This window comes from Diospyros lotus, chromosome 1, assembly GCF_014633365.1.
Source record: "Diospyros lotus cultivar Yz01 chromosome 1, ASM1463336v1, whole genome shotgun sequence".
NCBI lineage: Eukaryota > Viridiplantae > Streptophyta > Magnoliopsida > Ericales > Ebenaceae > Diospyros > Diospyros lotus.
In genome coordinates this window covers 53,143,374-53,163,852 of record NC_068338.1, presented here as the reverse complement: position 1 = coordinate 53,163,852, position 20,479 = coordinate 53,143,374, and the positions used below count along the sequence as shown (strand labels likewise).

Below are 20,479 nucleotides of genomic sequence, written 5' to 3'. Positions count from 1 at the left end.
TTTCGTCTCGCCTGAGGGAGAGAGAGAGAGAGAGAGAGGAGCATTTGCCTTGCCCAGACATGGCTAGGGTCGGATGCGCCCCAATCGAAACTGTTGTAACTGTCGCCGTCTGATCTTATACTCCGACGCATCTCCACCGTAGATTCTCTGCGGTTCTTATATCACGCCTCTGTGTGTTGGGATTCAACTTCCTCCTTCCTTCCGCCCTCCCCCCCCCCATCTCTCTCTCTCTCTCTCTCTCGGAAGACGAACGGTTATGTGTTTCGCGAAGGTAAAGTTCCGATGCTCACTAGCTCCGCTTTTGGTCGATCCGACGATTTCTCCCATGTTTTGATACCACAAATCGTGGAAGTCTCGCCAATCGCCGTTTTTCGGAGTTTTCGCGGTAGATCGTGTCAGAGATTCGCTCTCCGCTGTTTGAATCTGCAGAATCTCCGATTTTTAGGGAATTCATCTAAGGTTCATCTCAGTTATTGAGATTCGATCGGCTTTCGCCGTGGAAATCTTCTGTGTTTGAATCGATTTTCAAGAGTTTTGTGTTTTTGAGGCTTTTGTGATTGGCTTGCAGCTAGATCGTTGAGATTTGAGGCTGCGGGATTTGGAGACTGTTGAAGCTGAAGTGATGCAGGATGGAAAAGTGAATAAGGTGACTGGTGGAATGCCAGACACCGTGCTCGAGTGCGTGATCAATTACATACAAGACTCGCGTGACCGGGACGCGGTTTCGCTGGTGTGCCGGCGTTGGTGCGAGATCGACGCGTCGACTCGGAAGCATGTGACAATCGCCTTGTGCTACACCTCCACGCCGCAGCAGCTGTGGCGGAGGTTTCGGCACCTTGAGTCGCTGAAACTGAAGGGCAAGCCTAGGGCTGCGATGTTCAACCTGATACCGGAGGATTGGGGAGGGTACGTGACTCCCTGGGTGGAGGAGATTGCGAGGTCGTTCACTTGCTTAAAGGCGCTTCATTTTCGGCGGATGATTGTTAGGGACTCTGATCTCGAGCTCCTATCTCAGTCGCGTGGTCGGGTTTTACAAGCATTTAAGCTTGATAAATGCTCTGGATTCTCCACTGATGGGCTTCTGCATATCGGCAGCTCTTGCAGGTATCTTCTTCTACCTTTCCACATGCGACTTAGTTATCTCTCTACTTCTGTTCCTACCTTCCTTGAGAAATGTGAAGTCGAAATGCTCTATTCCGATGATTGGTGGAACTTGTTGACTTGCGTGTTATGTTTGTAACCGGTTGTGCTGTTGTCTAATTTGGTACTCTTCTTTGCCAAACTGTTTCCTGATTTTCAGTATTCAAATTTTAATCTGAATTGATGAATATAGTCTACGATTGATTCACATTTTTTGATGGTTAAATAATTAATTTGGAAAAAAAAGGTGGCTTTTTAGGGAAGAGAATACAAGTTTTAGTTAAGCACGAGGATCTGTTGAACCTGTTAATTGTGATGAGCTTCTCTGTACATATTTGTTTTATTAGGGAAATAACTTCTACTGAGAAAAGGAATCAATATATAACATGATGAGATGTTTCTTTCTGGACCTTATTGAGGAGGATTGTTGATTAGCCAACTTTGTGTGTGAAATGATCAATAACAACAACAATCACAAGCCTTAATTCCACTAGGTGGGGTTGGCTTTTGCATATGAAATGATCATCTACACTAATTATCTCCAAAGAGGGAAGGTTTCTTTTTCCTTTCTTTTCCTTTTCTCAGGGAAGAATTTTACGAGAACCATTGGAATTGATCTTCCAGACTATAACATAACGTCATGTGTTGCTTTGTTGTTCTAAAATTGCCCTGGGATTTTCTTCTCTCTTTGAATTCATTATACTCTTACTGGCCTTCATTTGCCTGGCACAACATAAAAGTAGTTGTTGCAACACTTATCTTAGGTTGTTCTTCATATTTGGATGATATGCTGGTTTGCTCGAAATATGTATTCATGATCATCCATAACTTTTCCTGATATTTCTAAGCATAATCTCTTCCTACCTGCACTATGAAAATAACCCCTTAATTTTGCATGAAGAATTTTGTATATTTGGAGATACACGATTTTAGTCAGCATTGGGACTTAGTGAAGTGTCAATTAGAATCTGAACTCTATTCAAAGGACTAGCTCCTTTTGCAAGTAGAATTTCATTGTACCAACCTGATGGTTTTTTGCTATTTTTGTTGGTCATCTTGGTGGAGTGTACATAATGAATAAGATAATTTTTAATGTTGCCTAGTTAGGATTGTAAGCCAACTGTCCTAAGACAAGTAGTGGGGTTTTCAAGTTTGGTTTGATTTCTTAACAAACTTTGAAGGTATCTTCAAGTTTGGTTTACTCAAATTTCAAATTGATCTCAAAACAATCTTTACTAGAGCATGATTGGCTGTGCTCTAGTAGTTTTATTTCTTCATTTAGAGAATTAGTCTAGCTCAAGTGAGTTCTACTGCTCTAAAGTGTTGAACAACATTCAATTTAAATTAGGTTGGTTGATTTTATAGGCCTTAGTAGAATCTTCAATTTCATTGTATGATGATTCAATTGATAATTAAATACAACTCGGGAAGCACAAAAATAATTTGGGTATCATATCCATGTTTTACATGTAGAAGACATTTAGACACTTGGGGTTATGTGGAGGGCATGCTAAATGGGGTCTTAGTTTTTTATTATCATTTTTATTTTTAGACACATCTAGATCTAGGAAACACGACAAACGTTCTTGTTTATGGGTTTGAGGACAAGATGGGGTTTCTAATAAAGTTTTTTTGGGACTTCTTTTTGGATTAGACACATCTGATTTTTTTTTTTTTTTCTATTTTTTTGAATCCCCTAGTAGAAACAGTAATGTTGTTCTTTTATGACTAGAAGGATCACCCATTCGAGTTGTGAAAACAGTCTCCTTGCAAAGTAAGGGTAAGGTTGCATGCAAAAATAATTGTCCCTTTATCCTTTCAGAACGAGGAGCTTTGTGCTCTGTTTTTTGAATGTTGAATGATGTTGATATTATCATTACTACTGATTTAATGGCATATTTATGTTAGATTAGTTGTATTTTTTTAATGGTTTTGTTTATTATCATTATTGTAAATTGCATGATATCTTTATTTTTTTTCATTGAACATCTTCATATTGGATTCATAGTTCTTTTAAAAATATTTTGTGTTCTCTATCATTTTTGTTTTTCTAAATCTCCGTATTTTGTGTCCCTTGTCAGTACTGGTGAAAACTCTTTTCTATTTTTAATTACAAAATTAAAGTTTGTGATACCAAATTTCAGGTGGCATGTATCAAATTTCAGGTGGCATACTGTTTAGAGCAATTTTTCCCGAACTTTGTCTTGTGGAATGTCATGGTCTTGTTTTTCTTTATCCCTCAGGCATATATTTTTCTCATTCAGTTGCTGCAGGCAGGTTCTGCTTACCTTTGCATTAAGCAACAACCACTTTCTCTTTTATCTTCTCTTTATAAGAGGACCCTCTACAACACATCAAGAATAGCGAAGAGCAAAAATTCTAATAAACTGGTGATTGTACTGAGGTTGGTATTTTAACTCCCATCAAAACCTGTGGGAACTTTGACCTGATGATAAAATTGATAATATTATTGGTTAACAACTAATAGAAAATTTGGGTACCTAAGCACCAAAATATAAAAATGAATCATGTAGTTTCTTTTAGGTTCCTGTGAAGGTCAAAATATGTGAGGATGTTACAACCAAAATATAAAAATAAATCATGCAGGTAACTTTTGGTTTCCCTGAGGAGCAAAGTAGGCAATTGTGTTCTGATGATCAGGGTGAAAGCCAATTTAGATTACCTTAAAGATATAGCTAGGAGCTAGAGTTGACTGTCAAAGCTCTACTAGGAGGATTGGAGCTGGCCCTTCGAGTAAAAGTCTTGTGGGTCTTCAAACAGAGGCCTAAGATCTTTTTCTGCTTGTGGTCTCAGTAGCTGCAAAAGTGATTGTTGGGCCCTTAAGTAGGTGATTAGAGATGTTTGGCAAACTCAAGCTGAAGGAGGCCTTGCATGTACGTGCTCAAGAATATCAAATTAAGCTTACTGATTGGCTTGTAAGAGGTCAAATAATTGCCTATTAATATTTTGTACACAAAGACAGTGATAATTTATTATTTGGACAGTTTTAGTCAAACATAAAATGGTTTGTCAAACTTTTTGACATGTGGACATCTTAAATGACATGAATATTGATTACTTCTGACTTTGAAAGAACTGTTGAATAGGATAAGATCTGGAACTTTTTGTGGCCAAAACCAAAGTTAAGCAAAGTAACGTTGGATGCTTGTTAAAAGAATGATATGTGGATAACTTAGCAACGTGAAATCAAGACTGCTAATTAGCAAACCATGAACTGGTGAGATTAGGAAAGAAGAAATATATGGTGGAAATGGAAGCATCATAGAGAAGTGTTGATGACGTCATTGTCAACAAAGTAAATACTCAAGTTTTTGGAGAGGAAAATGAACATTTGCAAATCTGGAACAAGGCTTGATTATCCTGCTGTTGAGATTCCACATATTAAAAGGATTGATGGACCATTTCATTTTTGGTTCAATTGATAACTTATTATTGTCACTTTATTTGTAGTCTCAACTACTCAAAATATTCCTAAAAAAAGTTCCAAATCATATCAAAATTAATCCAATCTTTCCTAACTTTTCAGAGTTCTACTTCAAGGCTTTTCTTCATCACCACTAATTGGCTGAAGAAGTTCATGATTCGACATACTTATATAGCCTTTTCAACCTTGGAGCCAACTCTCTGTTGTTTGTAAATTCATCATTTGACTCATTTATCAAGCCATCCAACTTGAACCAAAACACCTGCTTCACAAGCAATATCTAGTTGAAGTTTACCAAACTTGCTTTTTTAAGCTTGGTTTTCTCTAGCATCCAGAGACACCACATAGAGGGCCTAATTATTGTCCTGGAAGCTGATGAGATTAACTCCCCCGTGTGGAAAGAAGCGGGTAGGCCTTCTTTGGAATATTGGCTAGACTTTAACCTGAAGACCCTGTTTTAGTGCTTCAAATAGCACTTTATATTCAACTCCAAACCCTGGCCTGATTGTCCTTTATAGATTGCTAATGCCATAATTCATTTTTGACAATCATGATGGCTTCATTTTTCCTAGTATTTGAACTAGTAGTTCTAAAGGACCTGTCTATATTGGGCCACTGTCCTTTCCCCTCTTCAAGCTACAAGGGAGCTTTAAGGATTGGGCAACAGTTGGAAAACCAGGAGCTATAAAAGACTGGAGTCTGTTATGGTAGTTGATGTCATGAAAAATGCTTTCCTTCTAAAAAGGCAAATTGACCATATTGCCTCATGTAGATGCCATAGGAACTGAGACAGAGTTATGTTGAGTTGCATGTTCATGGTTTGAATTTTCACTGATTTTGTGGTGCCCACCATGCCCAATTCATGTGTATCTGGAGCATATGTATTTTTCCACTCATTGATCAACACATGAAAGTAGTATCCAAACTGTATAACATTAATATTTACGATGATGGTGCATTAATATTTCTGATGCTTTTATGAAATTACCATTTGTTGGTAGAGTAGATTTTAGTTATAGAAAATCCAAATCTCTCTCTCTCTCTCTCTCTCTTTAATGCCTTTTTCAAGTAATAAAACTTATTATACTAGTGGAAAGAACGAGGGAAAGAGAAAAACAGTTGCTGCAGATGACAATAAAAGATATCTAATTTATTGTTGTTGACTTTTTTGAGTTAATAGCATTGCTTCATTTTCTCTTAGATGTTTATCTAATGCTCTGTTCATCCTTCCCCAGGAGTTTAAAAACCCTTTTTCTGGAAGAGAGCTCTATCGTGGAGAAAGATGGCGAATGGCTACATCAGCTTGCTTTAAACAACACAGTTCTTGAAACTTTGAACTTTTACATGACAGATCTTGTCAAAGTCAGATTCCAAGACCTCGAACTCATAGCCAGAAATTGTCGCTCCCTAGTTTCAGTTAAAATTAGTGATTGTGAACTGTTGGATCTTGTTGGTTTTTTTCGTGCTGCAGATGCACTAGAAGAGTTTGGTGGGGGTTCTTTCAGTGAGCTGCCAGAAAGATACTCTTCTATGAGTTTTCCCCGAAGATTATGCTGTTTGGGTCTAACTTACATGGGGCGTAATGAAATGTCCATTGTATTTCCTTTTGCATCCTCACTTAGAAGATTGGATCTCCTCTATGCACTTTTGGATACAGATGACCATTGTCTTTTAATTCAAAAATGTCCTAACTTGGAAGTTCTTGAGGTAATATTACAAATCCAATTCTTTGTATTTGTATTTATTATTATGACATCTTAGTTCTATCTTCATTTATAGGCCATGCTGCAGTTTTTATGTTTTCTTTTAATCCCTTGCCAATTAATGATTTGCATATTCATGTGGAAACATATCATCAAGCTATTATTGTTTTCATTGTTTTAGTGATATTTTTCTTTGGTTTCAAGAGTAAAAAGGGAAGGGAAGGGTTATGACATTAAATTTCTAACATAGCCCTTATGTTTTATATTCCTATGCATAGGTCAACAGGGCAAAAAGTCAAAAAAATTCCCATTCCCGCTGATTTGGGGAAAGAGATTTTGGAGGAAAGAGGATGAAGGAGTGGGATTGGGTCCTCTCTGATCCCCTTCTCCTCTTCTTTTGAAACCTCTTCCAAACAACAGGATCATTTGCCCTCTCTTTCCTCTCCATCCCTCAATCCAAACATTGCCTTTGTTTTAGAGGGGAATCTGATCAAAGCATTTATATTAACTGGCTGAAATTTATAATATCCCCAAATAACTGACTGAAAGGGGGATCCCGAGATACTGGATCAAGTAATCTATGCCTGTTTTTAATATTGTTCAGTAACTAAGAACTGAAATGTGTATGGGATGCCGATATGGAAAAAATTGTGTGGATAAATAGTGTAAATTGTTGGGGAGGTGTGTGATTGTTCTCTTTCTTTTCGTTTGTTCTCATGTGAACAGACTAGGAATGTTATTGGAGACAGAGGATTGGAAGTTCTTGCTCGTTGTTGCAAGAGAATGAGGAGGCTTCGGATTGAACGAGGTGCTGATGAACCCATGGAGGATGAAGGGGGATTAGTTTCACACCGTGGATTAATTGCTTTGGCACAGGGCTGCTTGGAATTGGAATACTTTGCTGTGTATGTGTCTGATATCACAAATCAATCTCTGGAATGTTTTGGCACACACTTGAAAAACCTTTGTGACTTCCGTCTGGTCCTACTTGATAATGAACAAAGAGTCGCAGATTTACCACTTGACAATGGAGTTAGAGCCCTATTACAAGGTTGCCATAGGCTTAGAAGGTTTGCCCTGTATCTTCGGCCAGGGGGGCTGACTGATGTGGGACTCAGCTATATTGGCCGGTATAGTCCAAATGTTAGATGGATGCTTCTGGGTTGTGTTGGTGAATCTGATGTTGGGCTTCTTGAGTTCTCTAAGGGCTGCCCTAGCCTACAGAAGCTGGAAATGAGGGCCTGTTGCTTTAGTGAACATGCTTTGGCCATTGCTGTATTGCAGCTACCTTCTCTAAGGTATTTATGGGTGCAAGGGTATCGACCATCTCCAACCGGTCATGATCTTTTAGCCATGACTCGCCCCTTCTGGAATATTGAGTTAATCCCAGCAAGACAAGTAGTTGTTGCAGGTCATCTCGGGGGACCAACTGTTGAGCATCCTGCCCATATTCTGGCATATTACTCCCTTGTCGGACAAAGAACAGATTTTCCTGATACAGTTATACCTTTGGATACAGCTGCAGTTCTAAATGCGTAGATCTGTATATATGCCCCATATCAAAGGGTTCACCTCTTTCTTTAGTGTTGCCTCTGTTTCATGTCATGTTAATAGTTTGTTGTATTTTTGATGTTCTGGTAAGAGAGTTTCACTTTTATTTTCTCTTTCATCTGAATTAGTTTTGATCGAATTTCAGGACTGTTTGTAATAAAAATGCTTTGTACTGTGATTTCACAGAACCTTCTCCCTGGCTGCACTGCTCAGTGCAATTTCATCCTAGTTCTTAGTTTGCTGTTAACCTGTATTAATTTTCCATGATCCAGTATGTTTGGTAACTCATTACTTTGGTGAAATGACGAATTCTTGAAGTTGCATCAGTGTTCTAAAATGCGTTAAGCATTAGTCAGGTGTCAGGCTGGCGCCTAGCGCCTAGGGCGCCTAGAAAAAAGGTTCTTGCTTGCTGCAGCAAGTAGCAGCAACAGCAAGCAGCTGTTACAGTGACGCTTGCTGCAGCAAGGAGCAGTAACAGCAATCCATACGTATCGGAGGAAGACAAGATCGGCCACAAGAGAGAACAGCCAAGAGACAAGATTAGTGGTGGCGAGAGAGAGAAACGACCCAGGCGATGAACAACTAGAGAGGGAAAGGGGAAGGGGAACCAGCCGCACACGACCCAAGCGGCTAGACGCTGCTGCCGGCAATCTATTGGGCCTGGCGTGCCTAGGGGTGCTGAGTTGGCCTTAATCGCGGCCTCCAGGGGCCGCCTAGCACCTAGGCAGCCTTTTCGAACACTGAGTTGCATAGGGTTGTACATTTGAATGAGAAATTACATGGTTTTGCTGCTATGTTCATAATCATTACAGCTGCCTGGACTTTCCCCTCTACTACTAAACATGTATCTGCCTGTAATTGCCCATCTTCACTTGTGCTCTTCTACCGCTAGAACTTTTGATGAAGCCCTATTAGTTCTGGAAGGATCTTGTTTTTCTTAAATCTTATTTAGGCATGATATGTTCTAAACGAGTTCTAGTAGTTTAAAAGTTTGTCACATGTTTGAGAATTAATGAATGGATGAAACTTTTTTTCTCTAGATGTCTTAGGATGGCTAGCTTGTTTGCTCGCACTTAGTTAAAGGGTAGTAATCAATATCTTTGATCACTCGGGCTACAAAATTCTCCATTATTTTCTGCCCAAAGTTATGTTTTATTATTCTTCAGCATAGCAGCTAACCAGTCCATCCTAGTAGTAGTAGCATTCCAAGAAGTGAATAACAAAACACCAGGAGAGTTTTAACATACACATTGTTAGAAGGGTAACTTAACTAGTATTTCTGGCCTATGGAAAGTGCTACAGAGAGAGGTCATTCCTATTGCTATTGCTATTGTTATGTGGCTAGAAGGCCATCCATCCGGTCCAATCCATTGTAAAATCCACTACAATTCTTCCTTTCAGGGGTACTGCTCAATGAAAGCACAAGAAGAAACACAAGTAGGATGATGAAATTACAGTTGGTGAACAAGCATGTATGGCGAAGCATCAAAGCTTTTTTGATTCTCACTTCGTTGTAACAATATGTTTTCTTTTAAAGGATGGAAAGCATGGATCTGCTCACTGAAGTTTTAAACTTTTTTGAGTGCACAATTCGTTCATATGTGAACACTGACTGGATAATCATTCTTGGATCCAAGGGACCAATGAAAAGTGTTACAGAGGCTCGAAGTTACCCCTTTTGACTGGACATCTCTTGATGAAGATGGGGTCAATCCCTTCTGGTGAGTGCTTAACTTGATTGCTTCATGAAGATTTTTCTCTCTTTCATTTTCTTTCTTCTTTCCTTCCTTTTCTCTGCCCTCTTGTTTTAATTATGTAAAAGTTCCAGGAGGAGAGAAAGAAACTTTATGTCCATGTTAGGGGCATTAATATCAAAATTGGAATAAAGTGGCCATGATGCTTCCTCTGCAACTTGCAAGAAAGGCAGGTCTTGTAGAAGAATGAGAGGAAGATGATAGGCTTGTCATTTACCATAAAAAGTGTACATCATGGTAATCATATTAATCATTTTTCTTTGGGATCTTTGATTGATATTTATAAGGTGATATATGCAACATGACATGAGCAGTTGCCACTAAGCTTTTCCAGTGATGGCTGGTTGTCCCAACAAGCATAGTGGTTCTAGCAATTGCAACAGCAACTAAAAGGGAAAACACAGTAACTAGAGCAATACCCCGACACCCATTTATTTATTTAGTTAATTTGTCATGTTTTAGGATGTGAAAGATAGAGATAGCTATCTCTTCCATTTCAACAAACAGAAAAAGCCTGATGAATGGTAGTGTTCTTTCAATGGACATGGTATTAGTTTCCTTATGGTTTTGATTAATGGGCTTCTGTTATTCGATTTTTTCTTTTTCCATCTCACTGGCAGGCTAAATGCAGGAAGACTATTTAACTATTCTGCCGACAGACTTATCTCTTAACTCTATCAAAACATCAAGGCTTAACATTTTTTTGGTTAGATTTCATCTTTTATGCTTTCTTGCTGCCTTTATTCTTTTTCTTTTTCTTCAAAAGTGATGTATTGAGCTTAAAGCAGCAAGTTGAAAGGTCCTTTCTTTCTTCTTTCCGTTTGATAAGTAATATTTATAAAGCTGTCATCATGACACAATCAAGCATTGGTACCCATAATGTCATTATAACAAACAGTATTCTTTATTTGGAAAACTATGTGAAGATTTGAATCTTTATTCCATTTTCATGGATCTTCTCTGCGAGGACTTGAACTTATTTGAAGCCCTCTTGGAGACTAGCAACAGTATCAAATCAATATTCAATCGATAACATCCCAATGTCAAGGAAAAGCCACAATTATCATTATATTCTGTGATTTCACTTGAACTGAGAGTAAAAATGTGAAATCAGAAAAGCAATGATATATCCAAAGACATGGTGTTAAAAGAAAGTAGAATGGTTAATGCAACAGTGCTGCCACCACTGGCAACGGGATTGGGGAGAGTGAGATTCAACAGAATCTGTCCAAATTGTATTGGGTGAAAGAAAAGATAGAAAGACAACTCAAAAAAAACATGGGCAGAGTGGCAATTGTGTGTGGATCTTTGTGTTGTACGCGGGGTTAGTACACGGTATATGCTTAATTAAGTGGAATGCAGACTCAGCCTCGTCAAACTGATGGTGATCCAGCAGGGTCAACTTGGCCAAATTGGATGCACACAAAACCAAGGATGGGTGGAAAGGATCTGAAGTGGAAAGTAAGCAATCAGATACTCTGGAATGTCACTATTAGTGGTAAGTGAGTCAGCTAATTCGGCCACAGCACCTAATGACATGGCCCCTAACTTGGGTTTTTAGTTTAATGAAGTGCACTCTAACAGCAATCCAATAATATGTTGTTATCTGTCTTTGCTGACCATTTGTTTGGAAACTGAAGCTTACCTTGGAATCCTATGAAATTGACTTTAGTTTCTTCAATTGTATTGACAAGAGAGAGATATAGGGGATGAGTAATGGACAATGTTAGTTTGATTTACAGCTAAATGATGAAGGAACAGACGAGAAGCTTATATGACTGTTGCCTTTATTCATTTAGTAAGAACCATTCTAAAGAGATGAAAGAGAGTCAAAACTCTTAAGAGTTACTTTCATTTCAAAGTTGAAAAAAATCTAAAGACAGAAAGTTGAAGGATGACACGATCCCATCTCCCTATTGTCTTCTACTAGCACTTCCCGATTCATTATATCATTCTAATTACATAATACTATGACTCAAGCACTGTGATTGAGGCTCTGCTCAACCAGAAACAGAATTGAATGCATTGATGACTTCACAGTACATTGCCTCATCCGTGAATTTGATATATTGCAGGCTGCATTTGAAGCAATGAGTTGAGAGTCCCAACATGAGCACCCCTCTGCAGCTTAAGCCCTTGTGAAGCAATCTCATACCGATACTGCGGTAATGGACTGTGATGGCTTGAGTCCAACACGATAACTGCTCCATCGTTCGATTTCTTCCAGTTGATCAGTATTTTGGGGGTGCCAGGGCTCTTATGTGGGGCTGCAAGAAGACTAGACTCGTCTAATGAAGGAGGTTCGCCATTGCAGCGGGCTGGAGCAGCATCTGAGAGATGGACAGTCGTGATATCATGGATGCTGGGCCGCCTCTTATCTTTTCCACCCAAATTTTGCCTGATGAAGTACTTCTGAGCGTGGCTTGCCACTTGAGTGGGAGTTTTAGAGATCACAAAGTTCCTGGAGATGTTTCTCCAGTCGCCTTTACCATACTTCTCAAGGCCCATCAAAAACCGCCTACAGTTCAACAGGCGTACTTAACAAACAACAATAACAACAACAACAACAATATATCGAGTCTTAACTTGCTAGTCATTTCTATCAGTAGTTGTATCTTCTCTGAAATTACTGAAGTTGGAAGGGGCGTTATTTGGATGAAGACAATTGCATTATAGAAAGCATTTCTATTCAAGAATCATCATTAGGAGAGTTGTGATCCAGCCAGTTCTCAAGTCAAGACAGAAACTAGAGAGAGTGAGAATGCAGCATATAATGGTAAAAGGGGCTTACTGCTAGAGCTTGCTGTTTGGGGGAAAAGAAAAAAGCCGAAGGAAAAGGCCTTTCAGAAAGCTAAGTTGCATATGAATTTGAAATCAAACATGAAGCTAATTCCAATCCAAATTAATTGCAGAGTGGCAGAGAGGGATCATCACCTGTGCTCATCTTCTGTCCATGGCACACCTTTCTTCCTCTCCTGATCAGAAGATCTACTTGTCAAAGGCCTCTTTCTGAACACATCAAACCCGCGATTATCCACCATATTCAGAGTGAAAGGGGAGTTCAAGTAGCCAGGAATTGGAACTAGGCCAGCTTCTATGTCACTAACATCTGCTTCCAATTCCTCGTACTGCCTCATCACATCAAGAACTGACTTGCCAGGGATCATGGCCGCCACTTTCAGCCATCGATCCGGCGTTTTCTCGTCGTATATGGCCAGAGCTTTCTCAAACTTCTTGTTCTCTTCTCTAGTCCATTGTGTGATCATTCTCTCTTCCATGGACAGATTCAAATTAGAGAAGTACAAAGATGATGGACGCAGAGTTTCCATGCCCTTACCTTCCTCAGGACTGAAATCCTCAGTTCAATATGACTTGACGATTTATATCCATGGAATTGATTCAACCATTCCAGCTGAAAAAGAGAGGATTCAGAATGACCCAAAAGGCATCAAACTCAGAATCATTTACAGGGAATCAAATTGCACTATAGAAGGAAAAAAAAACACAAAATAGCATCAATGGAAGAATCAGTAAAATACCCACCCTTTAAGAATCTTTGGAGAGAAAATCGGAAAAGAAACTGATCTTTCTCCTGGCATGTAAACCTCAAGACTCCGCCAATCACGTCCAGTGCCAAAACCAGATAAAATTTACTCAAATTGAAGAGAATGGCAGCAAAGTCATCAATAAATGAAGCCCCAGCTGGGATTTTGTGCTGCAAAACCACTCCAAAACTGAAGAGAAACTGAAAAGACCATGGGGAAGAAACCAAACCCAGTTGAGAAAAAGATATTGATTCCCAGGAATCAGACAAGAAAAAAAGGCGGGAAAGTAGTTTTTTCTTTGCTTCAATCTGAGGCTAAACCCCCAAAAGATAACCAAAGAGCGTACGTAGAACAGAAGGGATTATCCCAAAATCCAGTAGCAGAAGCAGCGCCGCCTTCTCTGTTCTAGCCTCGGGTGAACCCAAAGAAGAAAAGGGTGATCAAATTAATCAGAAAATTGGGCGAAGCTGTCCAATTGTGATAGGATGTGGATGTGTGATGGGTCTGCTGTTCCATGAAATTGTTTCTTATGGGCTTATTATAAAGAGTTGATTGATCAACGGGGGAGCCTTGGCCCTGGCTAATGGCCGCTTTTGCGCTGTGGTTTAAGTAATCAAAAGGCAATGAGTAGCAATCAAATACTTTTGTGTCAGCAACTGGGCATAAAAGAAATAAAGCATTAACGCTGAGTGAATTGAGTTCACTCACTTTCTCGTATCTGTTTGATGGGTGGGTGAAGGCTCAGCCTTCCCTGTTGAGATGATGATGGGATGCATTATATGCGCCGCTGCAACGGCCATTTGTGGCTGCCTTTGCCCTTTCGGCCTTGAGATATATATGAACAAACAAACAAACAACTAAGTGGTCACTAAAGCCCAAGCATTTTGTTACTAGTAAGTAATTCAAGTAATAAGAAAGTTGAAGATTTTCGTAGAAGCCCTTGAGCTCATCACCCTTGGCAATAAGCGGCTACTGGGTTTGCAATTTGTCATATTGAATCTCTTAAGCACAAGATTAATGTATGCCTTTTGAGATAAACCCAATAAAGAACGAGATCTATCCCCACAAATTTTAATTCCCAAAACAAAAGAAGCCTCCCCAAGGCCTTTCATATCAAAATTGTTTGATAACATTTGCTTAGTCTAAAAAAAACATACCAAAATCATGATTGGCAAGTAATATATCATCGACAGACAATATAAGAAAAGTGGACCTGCTCTCATTGATTTTAAAATAGATGCATTGATCAATCTTGTTTTCAACAAAATCCAAAGGCGACACAACTTCATCAAATTTCAGGTGCCATTGTCATGAAGCTTACTTCAACCCATAAATGAATTTTCGCAACTTGCACAACAGATGTTCTTTTCCCTTGACCTCAAACTTTCAAGTTGTTTTATGTAAACCTCTTCACTTAGACCTCTATTCAAAAAAGTTATTTTCACATCCATCTGATGGAGCTCTAAATTAAAATGTGCAACTAAGGCCATAATAATTCTGAAAGAATCTTTGAAGGACACAGGGAAAAAAGTTTTGGTATAATCAATGCATTCTCTCTAAGTGAACTCTTTTACCATTAATCTTGCCTTGAAGCGCTCAATTCTTCATTTCAAGTCTTTTTTGGTCTTATAAACCCACTTGCAACCAATGGGTTTACAATTTTTATAAAGCTCAACTAGTTTCCAAACTCTATTATGATCCATAGACTACATCTCTTCCTACATAATACTAATCCACATATCAGATTGTGCAGAATTGACATGTCCAATATTGAAATCAGACTCCTCTAGAAAGATGTAGAAATCATCAGAAATAACATACCTTCTGGATCTTGTAGACATTCTTATAGGTATATTCTGAACATATTCATTAGATTGATAATTTTCAACTAGAGTTGAAAAATCATCCATATGCTCTACTCTATCAACAACGACAAGTGCAAAGCCCTCATTTATTACAGGCAAAGGGATGGAAATAGTTTCTGATTGCACATTGTCATTACAAGTAAGAGAAAGTTCGGCATCAATAACATCAAGTTCAAGGAATTTTCCATTTATGGATTCCACAACTTTTCTACCTCTCCGAAAAGAGTAAAACCTACATCCTTTAGCATGGTCTGGATATCTAATGAAATAACGACGACTAGTTCTAGGGTCAATCTCTTTTTCTAGAGGGTTATAAATTTTAACTTAAGATTAGGTTTCCGACCAGTCTACAATTCAAAAGAAGTTTTGGAAACTCTATTGAGGATGTATAAGGTAGTTTTGATGGCTTCTCCTTAGAGAAACTTTGGCAAGTTAGATCTACTCATCATATCCTTAAGAGTGCGATTTCGTATTTTGGTCACACCATTTTGTTCAGGACTACCATGCATAATATATTGGGGAACAATCCTAAAATCTTGCAAATACTTTGCAAAGGGCCCTATTTATTGACCAGGAACATCATTCTTGCCATAACACTCGCCACCTCAGTCATATCTCATAATTTTGATAAATTTTTTCAATTGTTTCTCAACCTCATTTTTTAAAATTTTGAATTTCTCAAGGGCTACACACTTTTCTTTAATTAAATAAAAATACCTATACCTAGAGAAAACATCAATGAAGATTATTATTTCCACAAATAGTATTAGAATAAGGGCCATTAATGTCAGTGTAGATTATTTCCAGAGACTAGAACTGCGAGTTGCACATTTCTTCTTAGTCTTGATTGATTTTCCCCTTATATAGTTAACACATGTTTCCATGTCTTCGAAACTTAAGGAAGGAAGGGAGAATCTCATCTTTAATTAGTCTTTCCACCATTTCTTTGGAAATATGTCCCAAACGTTTATGTCATAAGATATAGGAATTATCCTTAATTCTGGATCTCTTGCACACAGAATTTTCAACATTTAAAGTAGCATAAACTGAGTCTCGAGTCAAACATAATTTATATAACGATAAATCTATTTGGATAGAATCTATCCGAATAGAAAGACATTTAATGCTTGTTTTATAATATTTTAATTATATTAAACAAAAGAGAAAGACAATTTTAACCTTATAAAAATTCTAACTCTTCACTTGTCTAAAACTCCCGCCTAAAACTACTGCCCAACATATTAAAGTTACACATTTCCAAAGCAAAAAAAATTAGTTATGAAAATAAATAATGACAATCATGACATTTAGTGGTAGCACACTATTGACTATAATCAATGTATTCTCTTTATATTCTTTTTCTATTTTATTTCATTCATAAATTATTTTACTTCATCTAAATTGATTGACGCATAAACAGACGAACTTCTTCTGTGTTGAAGTCCGCCCACATTGGGCGGACTACATCTTAGATGTAGCAGTCGCTGCTACTGCATTTAAGATGCATGCTGCTGCATCATGCAGCAGCAGGCTGCATCTTGTTGATGTAGCAGCTCGCTGCACAAGATGCAATCTGCTATTGCATCTAAGATGCACATCTAACAGGCAATCCGTTGCGCATCATGCAGCCCGCTAGCGGGCTGCATCTAAGATGTAGTTCGCTAGCACTGTATCTGGCGGACTGTATTTAGATATAATTTGTTAGAAATTAAGAGTTGTCTGAATTATTGGACAAGTTTCATTATTGATATTTTTGTTATTTGATGTCTTTAATGATCTTGTGTGTCAATCAATCCAAGCAAAGAAGAATAATTTGTATTTAAAGTCATTATGACTCTTGAAATTTTAAAAATTCATTACATCATGTGAGAGACTAAAATTTAAATTTAATAAGAAAGAGAGAATGAAATTTTGAATTGTGACTGAAGAGGGTATTGTTGGTAAATAAAATGTTAAATGACATTCTTATCCTAATATCAATAATTGAAATGACAAAAAAAGACAATTCTATCTGGACCGATTCTATCCAAATAGCAAGGTCCTTTATATAAACCATCACTCAAAACACCAAAGGCCAATAATATTGGAATTCGAGATTAATTCAACTTTGTCATCATTAAAACAAAATTTATATCCTTCTCACGCTAAAGAGGAAACAGAAGTCAAATTTCTCTTAAGACTAGGAACATAGAAAACGTTATTCAGAATAATTTCGCAACCTGTCTCTATAGACACTTTAACTACCCCTACAAATTCTACTTCCACTTTAGCATAATTTCCAGCTTTAACCTTGGCCTCCCTCAAACTTGGTTTCCTTTTGTTCATGAGACCCTGTAAAGTAATAGCAACACATGTTTGAGACACGACTGTCCATCCACCAAGAATCAATGGATACATAAACTAAATTAGACTCAAAACAAACAAGGGACAAAGGCTTACCTCCTTCCTTAATTTTATTTTCTAACGAAGCTTTAAACTTATAACAGTCTTGTTTCTTATGGCGCTTCTTCTTGCAGTGGAAACAAGTAATCTAGCTTCTTCTTTGTGGCAGATTTAAAACCATCATAATTGTGAGACTGTTCAGACTTGTCACCATACTTTTTCATGTCCTGAGTCTTTTTTAGGAGCAGGATGAGATATACAATTCTTCTTACCCTTGTTAGAATTGGGTTTGAAAGAATGAGTTAGGAGGGTAGACTATTTTCTTTCTTAAGTTTTTCTTCCTTAGCAACATATTTTGTAATGAGATCATTCACACTCTAGGATCCACTCGTGGTGTTATAAACTGTCTTGATTTGGGTAAATTCAATAGGTAAAGAATTCAAGACATGAGGAACAAGAAAATCACAGGCCGGCATTTCAATTTTAAGATCCTTGAGCTTGGATTGAAGGTGAACCATCTTTAGGATATATTCCCTAACACCCCCAATATTCTCATACCTCATAGTAGTTAGTTCTTTCATCAAATATCCAGATTCAGTGTTATTGGATTATTTGGTACCTGTCACTTATAGTTTTAAGTATGGCTTTGGCATTTGTGGAACTATGGCAGACTGCTCAAAATATGCTCAGAAACTGACCTCTTAATAGCTATCATACTAAGCCAGTTGGATCTCTCCCACTTGGAATAATACTCTTTATGATCAGTAGTGATTCTATCAATGGGTTTAGTAGGCTCTTCCACTTGAAATACCAAATCAATATCATCAATACCCATGGTAAATTCAATATCTTGCTTTCATTGTTTAAAGTTTGAACTTCTATATATGGTAGCATTATTGTTGTTTACAGCAAAAGAAACTGTACACAAAATAAATGGAACGTAACTTATTAGACTTAATGGGCAACATAGATATAAAATAACTTGATCAGAAAAAAAGTTATATCTCAAGTGTCAGGTACATATATGCACACTCCCTTTTGGGTAGAGCATACAATAGATACATGAAACAGGTACAGCCAGTAGAGAGAACACAATAGTATTGAAAAATTATCCTCTTTGGGTGAAAAATTTCTAAGACTAGTGTGTCTCTTCTCCACATGTTTCATCCACTTCAAAAATTAATTGACATGTCACAACCCTTTCGGCAGGTTATTATATGCATTAAACAAAAGTTTTATATATAATAATACAATAAATAGAACTTTTCTGTAACAAAATGAAAACACATAAATCAATATGAACAAATCACTTTGACAATAAATGCTCACACTAATTTATGTAATTTTCAAACTGAAAATTAAATATGCCCAGGCCCCATAAACAAAACAAAATAAAATAAAATAAAAATAGATCCAGATCTGGTGTGGGTCGGTTGGCCGGCGGATTTGGTGAAATCGGATCCTTTCTTGGATCCGCTTTGTTGGCTGCCTAGATCCACCAGATTCCAATTAGTTTAATCCGGCCCATTAACCCGCCATTTAAAAATAAAATAAAAAAATGATTTAAATTTTTTTTTTTTTTTATGGGGCCTTGTACACTTAATAATTTTGTATTGGACCGCCACCCCCAGTCGCCGTCGTCCACCTTGCTGTCGCCGTTGCCAGAGAAGAAAGAAGAAAAAGAATGGCGAAACACCAAGAAACGACCCAAAAAAAGATCGGGGTTGCATAGCAATCGGAGACGGCAAGCGAGCAATCGGCGACGAGGTGAGGCCGTGGCTGTCGAAGCTTTCGCTTTAGACCCTCGCCGCCGGCAGCCATGGCTTCCAGTTGCGTTGTCCAGAATATATATGTATATATTAAGCTATGTATGAATGTGTATATATAAAGAGAGAGATACAGAGGAGATTCAAACAACCATATATACATATACAAAGAGAAAGAGAGGGACAGAGAAAGATTCGAGTTGCAGAGGAACCGGCGGCACACAGCAATCGGGGTTGCGGGTTGATAACGGTGATTCGTGTATGTGAATATGAATCGACGGCCGCTCCGAGCAAGCAAGGATCCGGGCGGAGCCAGCATTCGTGTCCGTGTTTGTGTTCGTGTTCACATGAAGATCAAAGTCCCCTCATAAATTTAACTGATTACAATAATTTTATGTCAAAACGGGAATAATCGATGAATGAATCGATCTTACAATAATACTAACGTCAAACTCAGATCAAAATAGATATCTGATTGACCTGCTTCCACTTCTTTTGCATAAGAAATTATAATTTAAGTTATATGATACAAGTTAAAAGCGATCGAACCACGATAAATTGAAATTCTAGTTAATACGTCGTGTGCTCGATTCTTTGTCCTGAACAGTAAAATAAAGTCTTTATTTATGATTTATTTCTTTTATCAAAATTAAGAATACGAACGATGAGGGACTGCGCAAGAATAATAATTCCCAAAAATTATAACTTTAAATCCTAAACCTTAAATCATAATTCAACAATATTATTTAAAATAAATGGAGAGACAACTAATTATAAATAAAATATTTATTTAATAATTCTTTTATTACACATCTCAATAACAATTAGATTGACCACTATTAACCAACAGCAAAATTATCTTACTTATTTCTTAAAAGATAATCGATCATATTATTAGTTTAATTTTAATAAAATAAAATAATTTTAATTAATAATAACCCACAAAAAAATATTTTTCAACAGTTCTCTCTTAACAGTCTAATCTTTCTTTGTTTTTGGGTTAGTTAATCACTCATTGTGAGGTTATCTCGAGTTTAAAATTAAAAAGATTAACTATGCAATGCAACCATTGAGACTTATTAGTTATACTATTAATTCATTTAATGGCACCTAAATATAGCAAAAAATAAATTAATTGTTGAATGCTCTCGATGTTGTTTTTGTTTAGTCTAATAGTCAATGCAAAATGATGTTTTTGAAAAAAATGGATGTACAAATTACATTCATTTGAGTATGGATTAATTAATTATAATTTCAACCATAGCTCAATTAATTATAATTTCATTATTATTAGTAGTACAAAATTAAAAAAAGAAAAAAGGCCACCA

At 37.4% G+C, this 20,479-nt stretch overlaps 2 protein-coding genes across 5 annotated transcripts; one reads left to right on the top strand and one right to left on the bottom strand.

The window, feature by feature from the left end:
• Positions 1-5: 5 nt before the first annotated feature.
• Positions 6-8,110, top strand: LOC127802031 (coronatine-insensitive protein 1-like). Of its 2 annotated transcripts, none has more exons than XM_052337675.1 (4): positions 6-271; positions 569-1,104; positions 5,821-6,292; positions 7,015-8,110. In XM_052337675.1, the coding sequence occupies exons 2-4, from the start codon at positions 623-625 to the stop codon at positions 7,825-7,827; spliced, it is 1,767 nt and encodes a 588-aa protein (XP_052193635.1). In that variant the 5' UTR covers positions 6-271; positions 569-622; the 3' UTR covers positions 7,828-8,110. The 2 variants fall into 2 exon arrangements, with proteins under 2 accessions (XP_052193635.1, XP_052193627.1); XM_052337667.1 differs by having other exon boundaries at positions 6-459.
• Positions 8,111-11,418: 3,308 nt separating this feature from the next.
• Positions 11,419-13,892, bottom strand: LOC127802041 (transcription factor DIVARICATA-like). Of its 3 annotated transcripts, none has more exons than XM_052337704.1 (4): positions 13,137-13,892; positions 12,931-13,005; positions 12,528-12,864; positions 11,419-12,111 (listed from the first exon to the last, which is right to left on the bottom strand). In XM_052337704.1, the coding sequence occupies exons 3-4, from the start codon at positions 12,857-12,859 to the stop codon at positions 11,643-11,645; spliced, it is 801 nt and encodes a 266-aa protein (XP_052193664.1). In that variant the 5' UTR covers positions 12,860-12,864; positions 12,931-13,005; positions 13,137-13,892; the 3' UTR covers positions 11,419-11,642. The 3 variants fall into 3 exon arrangements, with proteins under 3 accessions (XP_052193664.1, XP_052193657.1, XP_052193648.1); XM_052337697.1 differs by having other exon boundaries at positions 12,528-13,005; positions 13,137-13,338; positions 13,485-13,890; XM_052337688.1 differs by having other exon boundaries at positions 12,528-13,005; positions 13,137-13,890.
• Positions 13,893-20,479: the final 6,587 nt, after the last annotated feature.

What these genes read in the sequence shown, in the direction of transcription:
- LOC127802031 (XM_052337675.1), top strand. Translation starts at nt 623, where the DNA reads ATGCAGGATGGAAAAGTGAATAAGGTGACTGGTGGAATGCCAGACACC. An exon ending in CATATCGGCAGCTCTTGCAG is followed by an intron (nt 1,105 to 5,820) that starts GTATCTTCTTCT and finishes ATCCTTCCCCAG; the next exon opens with GAGTTTAAAAACCCTTTTTC. An exon ending in CTAACTTGGAAGTTCTTGAG is followed by an intron (nt 6,293 to 7,014) that starts GTAATATTACAA and finishes TCATGTGAACAG; the next exon opens with ACTAGGAATGTTATTGGAGA.
- LOC127802041 (XM_052337688.1), bottom strand. Translation starts at nt 12,922, where the DNA reads ATGGAAACTCTGCGTCCATCATCTTTGTACTTCTCTAATTTGAATCTG. An exon ending in TGGACAGAAGATGAGCACAG is followed by an intron (nt 12,112 to 12,527) that starts GTGATGATCCCT and finishes GTTGAACTGTAG; the next exon opens with GCGGTTTTTGATGGGCCTTG.